Below are 14,977 nucleotides of genomic sequence, written 5' to 3' on the forward strand. Positions count from 1 at the left end.
GCAGCCCCCGCCGGCGGCCCGCAGCCCGCAGTCTGCGCGTGCGCCCGCTCGTGGCAGCTCCGTCACTTCCGGCGCGCATGCGCAGCACGTCGCGTGCGGCCGCCATTTCGTCCGCGGCGGCGTCGGCTTCCTGCGGCTCTCGCTCGTCTCGGCCCGGGAGCGGCTCCGGCGGGGAAGCGCTCCCCGCCCCCCCGAAGGAGCACCATGCCGGCCGGACCCGTGCAAGCGATGCCTCCGGCGCAGCCAGCGCCCCCCGCGGAGAGCAAACCGGTGCGGGCCGCGCGGCCGGCGGGGGAGGCCGCGCCGAGGGGGGGGAGGCCGCGCCGAGGGGGGGAGCGCGGGGTGCTCCGCCGCTGGGGGCCCTGGGCACGGCCGAAGCGCGGGGAGGCGGGGCTCACTGGGGTTATTTTGATCTCTGGCTTCATAGACTGAGCGCTTGTTATGGTTTTGTGGGGGGGCTGCCGTTCTCTACTGCTGTTTGCTGCTGATTCCCCTAGGCATGGCCCGCAGCTCCCCGTTCATCCGCGGTCAGCCTGCTGGGGGGGGCGGTGCTCTTCGGCATAAGGGTGAGTCCTTTCCTGGAAGCGCCACAGGGTTGTAATTGTGATGGACGTGAGGGTTTGCCGTAAGCTATGGAAACAGCCCTGCCGCCAGCAAGAACGTGTGAAAGGATTAAACACACCCGTCCCGGTGCGCTTGAGAGACCGCAGCAGTCCCGTGTTCCGCAGTACCTTCCCCTGGTCGCCTCTGTCTCGGCCATATTCAACTCTACTGGAGCCTTTTCCCGGCCTTCCCTAAATGGGAAGCAGCCATTCCTTCCTCAACTGTTCCAGCAGTTTCACACACCAGTATCACACTTGTGCAGCTGTACAGCAGGCCTGTGTAGGGAGCTGATCTAACTGAAAATTCTGGGTGATTTGGTATAGCTGATGCAATTAGGAGGAAAACCGTGGTTCCCAACAAACACCCAGGGTCTTTCATGCGTGTATGTTAGCAACGCAACTCAGCATCGCGGTTAAATGAAAATGTCTCTCAAGCGTGGTGTTGCCTTGTGCTTCAACTCCTCAAGATGATATTGTTCAGAAGGAGTGGGAATGAAAAACATGTTTATGGTGCCTTTTTCTTAACACACTTTATTAAGATTGTATTTGACTCGAGAGAGTTTTCTGCCTTGGCATCCCCATGGATTTAGCAGAGCTAGTAGCTTTACTGGTATTTTAAAATTTCCCTGGCTGTCCCTGTTAAGATTATAAGCATTTCCCATACACCTGTTCTCTTTTATAACAGCTTTTCTTGTGAAAGCTGCTTGGTGAGGAAAGAGGAGAGACATCTTTAGTATCCTGCAAAGAGCAGCTTCTGGTCTTACAGCTGTCCTCAGGGAGGGTTCTGGGATTTTAGTTCAGATCCTCCTATAATACCAGTGAGAAAAATGCCCTGCAGAACTTTTCTTTACGAAACAGCTTTTGATGCAACCACAATAGGATTAAAAGCTATGTTTTGTTTAATGTGGAGTTAATCATTCAGATTCTAGTTTCTTGCAGTCCCACAGGCCTCTAGGAACATTCATAACTTCCAAACCTGTTTAGCAATGTTAAGTTATTCCTAGATGTGTTTTTATAGGCATTCCCCTACGCTGCCTCTTGTCTCGGCATTTATAAACCTACTTGGGGTCAAGGCTGAGGTATTAAAAATGCCGGGAGGACTTATTTTTGTTCCCATGGAGTGTCCTTCCTTGTCGCCTTGCTGTGCCCGCCCCTGCAGCGGGTGCCCTTGCCAAGCAGCCAAACATTGTCTCCCACCCTGAGAAACCGAGCAATTAGTTTGTGGGGTTGGTGATTCGGATAGTTAAACCAGATCTTTGTGTCAGGAAACATTAAATGTTTTGGGGGCTGGGGAGGAGGATAGGCAGCGCTGTCTGCCGTTGGGGTTGCTGTTTGGAATACTTAATTCTTACATAGCCTTCATTAAGCATGGGATTGCAGAAGAATTTCTTAAGGTGTGTTAGAATTGTTACTCCCAATGTAGATGAGGAAATTGAGAGAGAAAGGAGATGAATTTTCCAACTCAACCACCTGAAAATAAACCTAGTCTGGGTTTGCAGCCTACCGGGCTATTTTTCACCCCCCTGATGCTGGTATATAGCACATCACTCAATATTATTTGAAGTTCCTTCCCTTGTTTTCAGCTTTAGGCTATTTGAATTTAGTATCTTGGCTGATTGCAAACCACCCGATAAAAGATGTCTTCCTGTGCCACCATGTCTTCACCTTTTGAATGGTTGCTATAGTTGTGAGGTAGCAGTACAGAGGATTGTATATATATGTATATGTACATTTTTATTACAGCCGGAAGAGGAGCCAAAAGAGGAAGCGGCACCAGCCAAACCTGTGGTAGGAATTATTTACCCTCCTCCAGAGGTCAGGAATATTGTGGACAAGACTGCCAGCTTCGTAGCCAGGTAAACAACCCTGGTGTGGTCTTGTGTTTCCTGGGGTTTTCATGCTTCTCCTCTTCCAGTGCTGTCTGTGCAGCTCCCAAAACTGAAGCAGGTCACAGTCCTATGAATGTACACAAAGGATTTTAAGGAGTGAGTCTATACCAGTGAGACTGTGGAAAAGAAACGACAATATTGTAGTTAAGAGGTGTGAAATACGTTTTGCTAGAAAAGTTATGGTAGTAAATAAAATGAAGTTCTTGGAAAAATCTATAGCACATGCTGCAATAACCAGGTAACAGTTCCTGTTCTGAATGGTCTGAAGGGGAAACAAAATTCCAGGTGGAAAGGCGGCCTCGTTACAGGTGCTCCACTGAGTGATGAAGCCAAGAGGAGTCATGGCTGTATTTTACAGTGTGTAGGCAAATGGTGGGTGATGAACTTCCCAGTGCAAGGGTGCGCTCTTGCTTGTTGAGCCCTGAGGTTAAGTCCCATCCCTGTTTGTGTACAGCTTGGTAAACTGTGCCAGCGGCTGGGATGCGCGTTCGTCCAAGCCTCAGTCGTCTCTGTCTCCCTTGGTAGCCAGAGGGAGAGAAGTGTGTACCTCCAGAGAGTACTCTGATCCTCTCTTGGGATAGATGAGCTGCCCGTGACGTGTATGGGATTTTTTTCCCCTGTTGACAGATTGATTAGCGTGAGTATAGATGTCAACTTTAGGGAAGGAGCCTAAAAGTTGAACAAATTTTACTCATTTGGGCTTCTTCCATTTGTCTAATGTCATCATTCTGCAAGTGCAAGTTTTAGTGCTACGTAGGCCATCTTCCTCTGCTGTTTTTTAATACTTAAGTATTTCTGGATGTCTTACCACTCTGTGAGGTCTCAGGAGACCGGATCTTGGTCTTCCTGGCAGCGTACGAGTAGCACAGAAGGTAAATACCCCTCCTCGGCTGGCTGTGCGAATTCTTAACCTTCATGGCATCCAGACAGGCTGAATGCTGCATGCTTTCACCTCACTAAAACAGAATGGTTGTTACTGTGGGTGTAAGACGATTACTAAACGCTTGTCTAGTCAAAGACACTTATTGTGTAACTAATCTCTAAAGTGCTGCCAAGGAGCATTGGCTTCCTTTGAGGATAAGGAAGGGGCTGTGTTTATCCTTGGATGTTGTAGAGACCTCTTTTGAAAGAGGCGGAGCGTCTAAACAAGCCTTGGAGGTATCCAGAGAATATGAAGAGAAACATGCTATGGCAGCTGTTAACGTTCTCAAACTACCCTGAAATAAATGGCTTGCACTTTGCATGGGAGGAGTGGATGTTACCTGAACTAAAACTTAGGGCTCTCCTAAACGCAGCACTCCAGTGTGGTCAACCTCTGCACAGGCTGATGATTACCTACTTTTTTCTTTATATGAACTCTCTGGAAATGAAACTAGTCTTAAAAGCTTGTTAATAGAGCAAATAAAATTGGTCTAGTAAGTAACTTGTAAACTTCATCCAATAAACTGTCAATCCAGTAAACGACCTTTTGTTTCTTTGTAGCCAAGTGAGATTGTGGAACACTTGTGAGTGTGAATTTTTAACTGTCTTAAGAAATATTCACTGTGAAGCACTATAGACTAAATTAGGACAAATGTCTTTAACTTGTGTGTGTACAGCCGGCTGCTGCGTTGGGTATGAGTTACTTAGCGGTAAACTCCTTCCATGCAGGAGAGAAAATTGTCTTCTGAGGGGCTGGTGCATCAACACATCTTACTGTGAAAGAAACAGACATTTACACTTGAGTTGGTGCCCATTCATCTAAAAAATTTTTCTTTTTCCTCCCCAGAAATGGTCCAGAATTTGAAGCTCGAATTCGTCAGAATGAAATAAATAACCCTAAGTTCAATTTCCTGAATCCCAACGATCCTTACCATGCATACTACCGGCACAAAGTCAGTGAGTTCAAAGAGGGTAAAGCACAGGAGCCCTCGGCTGCTATTCCCAAGGTCATGCAACAGCAGCAAAGTGCTCAGCAGCAGCTTCCCCAGAAGGTAAGTATTCCTTTTCACTTTGGTCGAGAACTTGGCTTCTAACTGGTTGTGTCACAGCCTGATGTTCAGCAGGAGGTCTGAAAGACAAGGCAAATGAAGGAGTTACTTATACGTTTGCAAAAAAGGCAGCACTGAGAGGCGTGGAGTTTAGTGTCTGGGACTTTGTTGTGATGCAGATGTGCATTCCCCAGTTGCTGGTAACTCAAAGTTGTGTGTGAAAGAGCCAATATATTGTTCTACTTGGTCCATTTTAATTATTTAATTGTGTATTGACTGATGCGGTACTTACACTAGTGATCACTCAGACTGTATGAGTTTAGGACTCCTGCCATAGGCAAGTCTTTAGAATCCCTTGTAGTTCAGTTTGGGCTTGTTGCATGCACTGTTTTGTAGAAACATTTCCTTTTTTCTGCCAGAAGGATCAACTTCCCCTTAAAAGGTGGAGTATAAAATGTTGCTAATGTTGTTTAGTTGTGCCTTTATACATACTGGATGGAAGAAGGGCAGTGACTGAATCCGAGTCTTTTACATGCTTTGCATGGCCAAGAGTCACGCTGTGTAGTATTGACCGTCCTGGAGGATTATAGCGAAGTCCTGATAGCTTCCAGTTTTGTTAACTGTTGGAGCAATGTTTTTTTTATAGTAGGCCTAAATAGAGATGTCCAGATATACCCAGTGGTACTAAATTTTCTCATCCTTGCAGCTGCCAGGATATCTAGACTGATGTTGCTTTCCCATAGCAGCCGAAGGAAAAATGCGTTCTCCCAAGTGTTTGGTAGCGGTTTCTTGAGGGTAATCACTGAGCCATCTCCATTCTGCTCTGCAGGTGCAGGCCCAGGTGATCCAGGAGACGGTCGTTCCGAAAGAGCCACCTCCAGAGTTCGAGTTCATTGCAGATCCTCCCTCCATCTCGGCCTTTGACTTGGATGTGGTGAAGCTAACGGCGCAGTTTGTGGCTCGAAATGGGCGGCAATTCTTGACTCAGCTGATGCAGAAAGAGCAGAGGAACTACCAGTTTGACTTCCTTCGCCCCCAGCACAGCCTCTTTAACTACTTCACTAAGCTGGTTGAACAGTACACAAAGGTAGTCTTGGCAGTTTACCTGTCCAGTTGATTCCTTCACAGCAGGATTGATTTTTGAAGACTACTGAAGCCATACAAAACAGCCAGACTAGAAATATGTGCAGGTCCAGGAGTCCATCCTTTAAATTTCGCTCTCTAAGTAGAGTGGGTATCTTGTACATTGCTGGCAACGCACAGCGCTGAGCACAGTGGACTGTTACTTAAATGTACCAGACGCTATTGTAATATAAGTAAAAGTTGTGGTTTTTTAAATATGGAGAGTAGTTGGAAGGCCAAGAGTGAATATTTTTAAGTGCAAGTATGAGCAATAAGTAATAAGAGGGTTGCAGTAGAATAAATGGAACGTAGCCCCAGGGGTCTGCTGATATTTTTATCAGTGTGGGAAGAGAATAATTGCTTTTCAGGAGGCTTTGGCAAAAACAATTGTCACCAACTGTCACGCAAAATATGTTTCAGATCTTGATCCCACCGAAAGGCTTACTCCTCAAGCTCAAGAAAGAGGCCGAAAATCCCAAGGAAGTCCTAGATCAGGTATTACATGAAAAATTTGCAAAATTGCTGAAGCATTTCAGTTTGTTTTGATTTTTTTCTCTTTGCGTGTTTCCGACTTACTGGCAGCAAATACAAATATACAGAGAATAAAATGGATGTGTCCCCTGTGGTCACTTGAATAGAGGGTTCCCAAGAGTGCCTTTAAACTACCAGCTAGTGTTCGTCCTGGGGGTAGTTTACTTGTGGCAGCATAGAGGCATAGATACTGCACGACGCCATTTCCAAGCGCATTACAAAGTAGAATGTTTCCCTCTCAGACAACTTCACTGTGACACCTCAGTCGCTTATAGTCCTTCCAAGCTGTTCTTTATTACTTTGACTCCTGTCTTCGTCACGAAGACTGCTTTTGCTTTGGAAAGGTGGCATTACAGGGTTGTAATAAAGTGTCTGTGAATTGTTTGCTGGCTGTGAATCTTCAGTGATACCTGAGTCATGTCATACCTGGGTGGCTTGGTCTTGGCTCAAGAAGTCTGCAGTTCCAGCTTTGAGAAAAGCTGCTGCAGTACCTTACTCAACAGGCAAACCTGTAGTTTCTAAATGAAATACAAATATTTCTTTGTCATGCCAGGCCTCTGAAATAGTACTTGTGTAACTGCCCTGAAAGGGTTGGTAGCGTAAACTTCCAGATGCTGTAGAGATGACTGTGATGTGTTTCTTGACTGACATTTGGTGTTTGCTTCACGTCTCCTGGTGTAGGTGTATTACAGAGTGGAGTGGGCAAAGTTCCAGGAGCGAGAGAGGAAGAAGGAAGAGGAGGAGAAGGAAAAGGAGCGTGTTGCTTATGCCCAGATTGATTGGCATGACTTTGTGGTCGTGGAAACAGTTGACTTTCAGCCCAATGAGCAAGGTACTGAAGTTAAGCTTTGTAACCTCGATGAAACTCTGCTCCCTTTGAGTAGGGGCTATGTCATAGAATCATAGAATGGTTTGGGTTGGAAGGGACCTTTAAAGGTCATCCAGTCTGACTCCCCTGCCATGGGCAGGGACATCTTCAACTAGAGCAGGTTGCTCAGAGCCCCGTCCAACCTGACCTTGAATGTTTCCAGGGATGGGGCATCTGCCACCTCTCTGGGCAACCTGTGCCAGTGTTTCACCACCCTCAGTGTAAAACATTTCTTCCTATATCTAGTCTAAGTCTACCCTCTTTTAGGTTAAAACCATTACCCCTTGTCCTGTCACAACAGGCCCTGCTAAAAGTCTGTCCCCATCTTTCTTATAAGCTCCCTTTAAGCACTGAAAGGCCGCAATAAGGTCTCCCCGGAGCCTTCTCTTCTCCGGGCTGAACAACCCCAACCCTCTCGGCCTTTCCTCGTAGGAGAGGTGTTCCATCCCCCTGATGATTTTCGTGGCCCTCCTCTGGACCCGCTCCAGCAGGTCCATGTCTGTCTTGTGCTGAGGACCCCAGAGCTGGACGCAGCACTGCAGGGGGGGTCTCACCAGAACAGAGCAGAGGGGCAGAATCCCCTCCCTCGACCTGCTGGCCACGCTGCTTTGGATGCAGCCCAGGATACAGTTGGCCTTCTGGGCTGCGAGCGCACATTGTCGGCTCGTGTCCAGCTTTTCATCCACCAGTACCCCCCAGTCCTGAAATGCTGTTTTAGACAGACATTGGGTTTTACAGCTGCATATCCTTCAAAGATGAAGGGGAGAGCCTTCTAGTGACAGTGTGCAGGGCTGGGTTTTTTCTGGAGTCAGTAATGTTCTCCTTGCCCGAAGTCCAGGGCTGCACTAGTGTCTGCTTTTCCACTTCCACCAGGACAACAGAACTTGTCCCACTTTCTAGTAGTGCTTTCACCTATAAGTACCTTCATCTTCGTGTGTTATGCTGATGTTGGTCTGTATAGACCCCATCCATTCCCTTCTATATACCTTGGCTCCCAGGAGATTTTGATGCCACTGCTTTGAAAAGAAACTGCTTTTCATTCAAGAAACTGATATTTCTGTCTGTGCATTGACCAATGAAATGGCATAGAGAAACAGAAGCTCTTGTTTTCTGCAATGTAGGGAATTTCCCTCCTCCCACCACTCCAGAAGAGTTGGGAGCTCGAATCCTGATCCAGGAGCGTTATGAGAAGTTTGGGGAAAGTGAGGAGGTAGAGATGGAGGTGGAGTCAGATGAGGAAGATGAAAAGCAAGAGAAAACAGATGAGCCCCCACCCCAGCTGGATCAAGACACACAAGTGCAGGATATGGATGAGGTAACTAGCCAATAGAATCAGCATTACTTTTGTCCCGTAAAGTTTATGTGGTTTATGATGCTCTTCATTTTCACCATAAGAAGTTCCTCAGTTTCTTGAGGAAATGAGATTTCCCTCTGATGGAATTTCAAAACAACCTGTTTCTGCTGGAATGTGGTGTTTTTAATGTTTTCCATGACAATACAGTTTCCAAGAGAGAAATCCAAATTTTGTCACCTAATGGTGTGGATTTTATATTTCTATAATCAAGCCTTTTGGGCTTTCTTCTGCACAGACTCTGGAACACGGAGAGGTGACTCATTTTAGACACTTCCTCTACCCACTGTATATAAGCTGTTTTTCTGGTAACAAGGAAGAAGAGCATGGTTAACCGTAAGCCCCTGCTTACCATGCTGTGGTAATGTGGAAGCTGAGAAGTACTTGCTTCCTCTTCTGGTTCCACCGAATTCCTGAATCGTGATTATCCAGAGGAACCACTGTAGTATAGGTGTCCAGAGGCAAAAGAGCTCTCTTGGTTTGAAGCTGCATAATCAGTTCTTCCAGTGCTGCATAGGATTTTTATGCCTGTCTCAAACCTTGTGTGTGGGTATTTGACTACTGGAACTTGGTTATGATTTTTTTTTTTTTTTTTTTAAATAAGGGCTCAGATGATGAAGATGAAGGTCAGAAGGTTCCTCCTCCTCCAGAAACCCCGATGCCACCACCTCTTCCTCCCACGCCAGATCAGGTTATTGTGCGGAAAGATTACGATCCCAAAGGTAAATCGGGCTGGTGAAAAAGAATTTTTTCTTCCTGAATAATCACAAAAACATTTGTTTCTAGGCTGCATCCTCTGATGTGCTTTTAACGGTGTGGTTTTTTTCTAGCCTCGAAACCATTACCACCCGCCCCAGCTCCAGATGAGTATCTTGTTTCCCCCATCACTGGAGAGAAAATTCCTGCCAGTAAAATGCAAGAACACATGCGAATTGGTCTCCTGGATCCTCGATGGTTGGAGCAGCGTGATCGATCCATCCGTGAAAAGCAGAGTGATGATGAGGTCTATGCCCCAGGTCAGCTTGAGCATCTGACACGGCTTGCAAAACCGAGTTCCTAGATGAGTTCTGTGAACTCTTAGCACACCTGCTCACTCCCCCCAGGTCCGACTGATAAGGACCATCTTAAATGTAGCTTTCTGTGTGATGTGCTTAGTGTGCGGATTATGTGGATACATTTGTCCTTAGCACATTGAAGCCTTTCTGTAAACTTAAAGGCAAAGAGCATTAGCTGCTGCTGTCCAGGCATCAGTTAGAGTCTCTTTGTCAAAAGAGCAGCACTCGGCCATTAGGTACCAAACAGTTTAAAGATCATTAAAAGAGGCTTGATCATGTTTGACTTTGATTCTGTCATCTGAGATAAGAATTTCTCTTTTTGCCTGCAGGTTTGGATATTGAAAGCAGCTTGAAGCAGCTGGCAGAGCGCCGTACAGATATCTTCGGTGTAGAAGAGACTGCCATTGGTAAAAAGATTGGTGAAGAAGAAATCCAGAAACCAGAGGAAAAGGTAGAGTGGAAACTGTTTTTTTAACAGGTTCCTGTAGTATTATGAATGCTCAGAGAGACAGGAGTCTTTTGAACTTTGTTCTTGCTGTAAAGCTGCTCTCTTGATTTATTTGCAGCTCACATTGCAGTCTGGGCAGGCTGGAGTTACTCTGATTTATTTTATCCTCTCAGGTGACCTGGGATGGCCACTCGGGCAGCATGGCCCGCACACAACAGGCTGCTCAGGCCAATATTACTCTCCAAGAGCAAATTGAAGCTATCCATAAGGCCAAGGGACTGGTGCCAGAAGATGACAGCAAGGAGAAGATCGGTCCCAGCAAACCCAATGAAATGCCCCAGCCACCCCCTCCTTCATCAGCATCAAATCCCCCAGCTAGCGCTCAGCCTATCACATCCGTGCCTCGTCCACCCACAGTAAGTGTTTGGGCTTCCAAAAGCAAATGGCTGTGGCCGTAGTTAATTAGAAGGGAGTCCTGATGAAGGTCAAAGATTACAACAGCAGGGCACTGGCTTAGAAGCAGATTTTGAGTGAAGCTCATGTTTCCAAATGAGTTTTAAACCATCAGAGGAACCCTATTGAACTTGCTGTTAAAAATGGAAAATAAGACTTAGGTGGAGCTTTTCATCCTTAGAGGTACCAAAACGATTTGATCAGCTGGGCAGAGGAAGAACCTGGGCAGTGAGATCTTGGAGGAAGCCAGTATGGCTAACAAAGGAATGGGTGGGGGCCTTTTTTTAGGAGTAAAAAGGTGATGCAGAACAAAAGTAGCCGCAGGTAAGAAACGTTCACCGGTGACTCACTTGCCCAGTGTTCCCACCCCAAGGGTTCTAATACGTGACTCTGAAATAGCTCCTTCTTTAAGATTGCTACATGGCTCGTGGTCTGCTACCTGAGTGGTGAGGGAAGGAAGAACCGTTTAATCTGTTAATGAGGCTTCGTTGCCCGTTTACAGGCAGCTTGGGCTGGCCATATGGTGGGCTCGCTGAGGTTCCCAGCAAGTCTTTGGCCAGCAGAAATCCTCTCTGTGTTGCCCTGGGTATTTTGTGAACAGCACTGAGCGTTCCTGCGTGTACCTGCTAAGAAAAATTATCCTCTCTCTCCAGATGCCCCCTCCCGTTCGTGCCGCTGTTGTTTCTGCCGTTCCAGTCATGCCGCGTCCCCCGATGACTTCCGTGGTCCGTTTGCCTCCAGGATCCGTCATAGCCACCCCCATGCCACCAATAATCCATACCCCGCGCATCAACGTTGTCCCCATGCCGCCCTCTGCTCCTCCCATCATGAGCCCCCGCCCGCCTCCCATGATAGTACCAACAGGTCAGTAACTTCAGCTTTTTCTGGTTAATTGTCAGTTAATTCCTGTATAACGTGGGCTTGAGCTTTGATTCTTTCTTCCTTTTGTGCCTCTGATAATGGTGTGTAATTGGGATTGCAGACCTTAAGTCCCATCATCAAGAATTTTGGGGTGTTTGATGTGACTTATCTAGCAGTACTGCTTTTGGGCTCAAGACTCCTCCTGCAGCACGAAATACAGAGAATTCTGTCTCACCCATTTTATGTCTGTGTTCCTGGGAGCCTGCCCAGGTGAAGATTAAGAATCCACACTGCTTTCTAAAAGGAACCAGAGTAAAGAGGAACGGCCAGCACCTCCCTGGGTGTTAAAACTTGTTACAGAAGTTGCTGCTGCAAGAGGAAAAGCTGTTGTCTGGCCCCTTTCCTCGTAGCATCTTCATAGCATTAAGTGCTTTTAAGTTGAAAAGCACAACGTAAAAAACAATTCTTTTTTTTTTTCCTCCAAAATCGAGGTGCTGGAGCTGCTGCATGCCAGACTGAGAGCGTTTTCTTTTTTTGCAAGATCTGCAGGAAGTTCTTATGCCTCTTGTTGTCTTTTCCTGGACTGTTTCCCAATATAAAAGACCTCCTAACGTTTGAAGTTTGCATGTTACTGTTGGTTGTGTTAACTTCCTCCATGTATTGTGGCATTTATTTTCAGCCTTTACTGGTCTGCTGAAAGAGTTTGTGTGTGAGGGAGTGTCTGCTGTGTACTCAGTGGATGACTGTAGGTTGTGTTGTGTCCCCCCATCCTGTTTCAGCATTTGTTCCTGCGCCTCCCGTGGCTCCGGTTCCTTCCCCAGCACCGATGCCTCCTGTTCACCCGCCACCACCGATGGAGGATGAGCCAGTCTCAAAGAAACTGAAGAGCGAAGATAGCCTGATTCCAGAGGAGGAGTTTCTGCGCAGGAACAAGGTACGTGTGTGGGCTGGCTGCTTGTTGAGAAGTGCCGGAGTCCTGACCCCGCTGGGCTGTTCAGCCTCCTCTGCCCGAAGGGGCTGTAAAGCCAATTCACTACACAGAGGGGAGCTGATGTGCAAAAGTTCTTCACAAGGGAGTGGCTCAAACTGCTTTGTATTTTACTGGAAAGAGCAATGCAGCGCTACGCACAGACGCATAGTAAGATAGTACTCTTCTGTAATTAAGGGCAGTGAGAGGTAGGTTTATAGTAATGTAAAGAAGCTAATGCTGCTAATAAGCTTTTAAGCAGAGGACTGCTAAGCTGGAGATGCAAGGAGATTTAATGTATCAGTGTCAGCGTGATAGTATGGTAATGTGATATATTCCATAACAACATGAACTAAATGTTAGACTGAATTCCTTCCTGAGGAGTGCCGTCATCGTGGGTTGAATTTTTAAGTCCTTTAAGAAGGCTATACTGGTTTCCTGGACATCTGCACAGAGAAGCTGTCTCCTGTTTATTGCTTTGTACGTTCACTCTAATACTGTGAATGCGTGTGATGCGTGGTGAATGGCACACAAAAGGAGGGACTAATGAGAGAAATCCAGCTAAATGTTTTATTTTGGTAACAGTGAAGTAACTTTCTCAGTGTGGAGGCAAATACATTCCTCAGTGTCCACTGAGAAGTCGAGATATGTGGCTAGTTTTGGAAAGAAATAATTTGTCTGGCACTCTTTTATCATAGTCCTGAGCCTCCTTGCCTGTAAGAGACGTTATCTTTGTTTCCTCTAGGGTCCGGTCACGGTCAAAGTCCAGGTTCCCAACATGCAGGACAAGACGGAATGGAAACTGAACGGCCAAGTGTTGGTGTTCACGCTGCCGCTCTCAGACCAGGCATGTAGCTTATTAACCTGGCCTCTACCCCTTCTTGTTTTGTTACTGAGTTTCTTCGCTTTGAGAATAGCAGTTGACCTGCATGGCAGGAGCTATGAAACTCTGGATGTTCCCCACACTGCGGCCTCTTGCCCAGCGGGGTTGCGTGGCAGGGGGAGCAGTGCTGGCCATCTGTACAGTGGGGAAAAAAATCCTGAGCAAGCTCTTTTCATTCTTCCTAGGTGTCTGTTATAAAGGTTAAGATCCACGAGGCCACAGGGATGCCAGCAGGGAAACAGAAGCTGCAGTACGAGGTGGGTATAATGCTTCAAATGCTGCTTGTTGCTTCAGTGCTTTCTCACACACAAACTGACTTTTTACAAGGCAAAGTTGTAATGTACCTACTGATTTATTGGGAAGAGCAGAGGGAGTGTTTTTCCTGTCTGTACGGCACACTTGGGTTACAGAACTGCACACTGTTACAGCAGGACAGGCCTTTAATAGGTGGCATCAGTGGATCTTCACGTTGTTGCTGCTGCAGATGAGTCCTCTAAGTTTGATGGCTTTCTCTGAAATCGGCCTATTATTTTATTGGGGGTTTTGACATTTAAATGCAGCAGTCTGCTCCCACTGATCTGTTGTGTGTGCTCTGGAAGGTGGGCGAGAGTAACTTGAAACCCTGGCAGCTCTGAAAAGACTTTCTCCAAAACACTGAAGGGAAGAGATCTCTCTCTCTTCCTCTCGAGACTGGAGCTGTTAGAAAGGCACCGTTCCTTTTTAATAACTTGCTTCCAGTCATGCATGTGCGCAGGCACAACCTGCTGCCTAAGCAGTGAACTTTGTGCACTTACCTCCTCAGGAGTTCACCTATGGGCACATACTGAGTTAACCCTTAGCAAGAAAGGAAGCTTAACTGATTTTTTTTTTTAAGGGGGAAAAAAAGGGAGGGGTGTGGAGCCTAAATAACTTCATTTGTTGTAGTGACTGTCTTTATCTATATGTTTGTAGAGGTATATAGCGTATATTGTCTATTTGTACTCTTGCATCGTTCCCAGCATACCCACCTCCTCCAGTGCCATCTCCTGAGACACTGGGTTCTCTCCCGGGTTTGCCAAAGCCTGCAGCATTCTGTCATCGCCCTGTTCTGGGTGGGGCCGGGAGGGCTTCATCTGGGGGGGTAGGGGAAGGGAGCATTAAGGTTTCTGCTGTGACTTTTTGTTTTCTTTGCTCCTCCCCTCAGGGTATCTTCATCAAGGATTCGAACTCCCTGGCTTATTACAACATGACAAGTGGCTCTCTGATTCACCTGGCACTCAAAGAAAGAGGAGGCAGAAAGAAATAGGAGCCGTGGAGCCCAGAGGCATAACATGGCTACATTGCCACTTGTGTAACCCCAGCCCTTCGAGTCCTGCAGCCTTTTAGGGGCTACTGTGACTGCCTGCCAGCTCTAGTTTGAAAAGAGAGACTGTGAAGGGGAACCTGATAGAGCCCTGAAACGTGTAAATGTAGTGATCTAGTACGTAACTGCAGCAGTCTGTTAGTGATCGATGCTTTGCTCGAATGCTGGCTCTCTGTTGAATTCCCTCGTGAAGCAACATTGAGGTCATGCCCAGCTTAGTCTAGATCCATCTTTGAGGGATTTGCACTGACCAAGAACATCATCTGTCTGACTACAGTGCTTGCTGCTTCATTTAACCTTTTTCTAATTGAAAACTTCTTCCTTCTCAGCATACTTATTAAGCCCCGTGTTCTTTCTCCATCTCTGATCTATCTTGCAAGAGCCTCTCGCGCTGACCCTGACTTGGAAATTTGTCCTCCCTTAGCATGAGTGTATGCGGCTGTTCCCTGCGATAAAGGAGATCTGGGTCTGTGCATGCTAAACAGCTTCGTGCTGCTTCTGTACAGCCTGTGATTTGTTTTAATAAACACGCATCTCCGTGTAGGAGTCTGTCTGTCGCAGCTCTCGTTCCTTGGGTTTTAGTGTTTTTGGATGGAGATGTGCCTGGCTTCAGAACACTCGGATGGGGTTTTGTA

At 46.8% G+C, this 14,977-nt stretch overlaps 1 protein-coding gene across 1 annotated transcript; it reads left to right on the forward strand.

Moving 5' to 3' along the window:
* Positions 1-70: 70 nt before the first annotated feature.
* SF3A1 (splicing factor 3a subunit 1) lies at positions 71-14,885 on the forward strand. The gene is made up of 16 exons (XM_075167166.1): positions 71-270; positions 2,346-2,458; positions 4,260-4,464; positions 5,291-5,548; positions 6,004-6,078; positions 6,796-6,946; positions 8,104-8,297; positions 8,938-9,055; positions 9,164-9,349; positions 9,718-9,839; positions 10,010-10,252; positions 10,943-11,153; positions 11,930-12,084; positions 12,863-12,964; positions 13,186-13,257; positions 14,184-14,885. Exons 1-16 carry the CDS (start codon positions 205-207, stop codon positions 14,283-14,285), a joined length of 2,373 nt encoding a protein of 790 aa, XP_075023267.1. The 5' UTR covers positions 71-204; the 3' UTR covers positions 14,286-14,885.
* Positions 14,886-14,977: the final 92 nt, after the last annotated feature.

The sequence above is a fragment of the Calonectris borealis genome, chromosome 18 (genome assembly GCF_964195595.1).
Source record: "Calonectris borealis chromosome 18, bCalBor7.hap1.2, whole genome shotgun sequence".
In the NCBI taxonomy this organism is placed as follows: Eukaryota; Metazoa; Chordata; class Aves; order Procellariiformes; family Procellariidae; genus Calonectris; species Calonectris borealis.

What these genes read in the sequence shown, in the direction of transcription:
- SF3A1 (XM_075167166.1), top strand. Translation starts at nt 205, where the DNA reads ATGCCGGCCGGACCCGTGCAAGCGATGCCTCCGGCGCAGCCAGCGCCC. An exon ending in AGCAGCAGCTTCCCCAGAAG is followed by an intron (nt 4,465 to 5,290) that starts GTAAGTATTCCT and finishes TCTGCTCTGCAG; the next exon opens with GTGCAGGCCCAGGTGATCCA. An exon ending in AGTTTCTGCGCAGGAACAAG is followed by an intron (nt 12,085 to 12,862) that starts GTACGTGTGTGG and finishes TGTTTCCTCTAG; the next exon opens with GGTCCGGTCACGGTCAAAGT.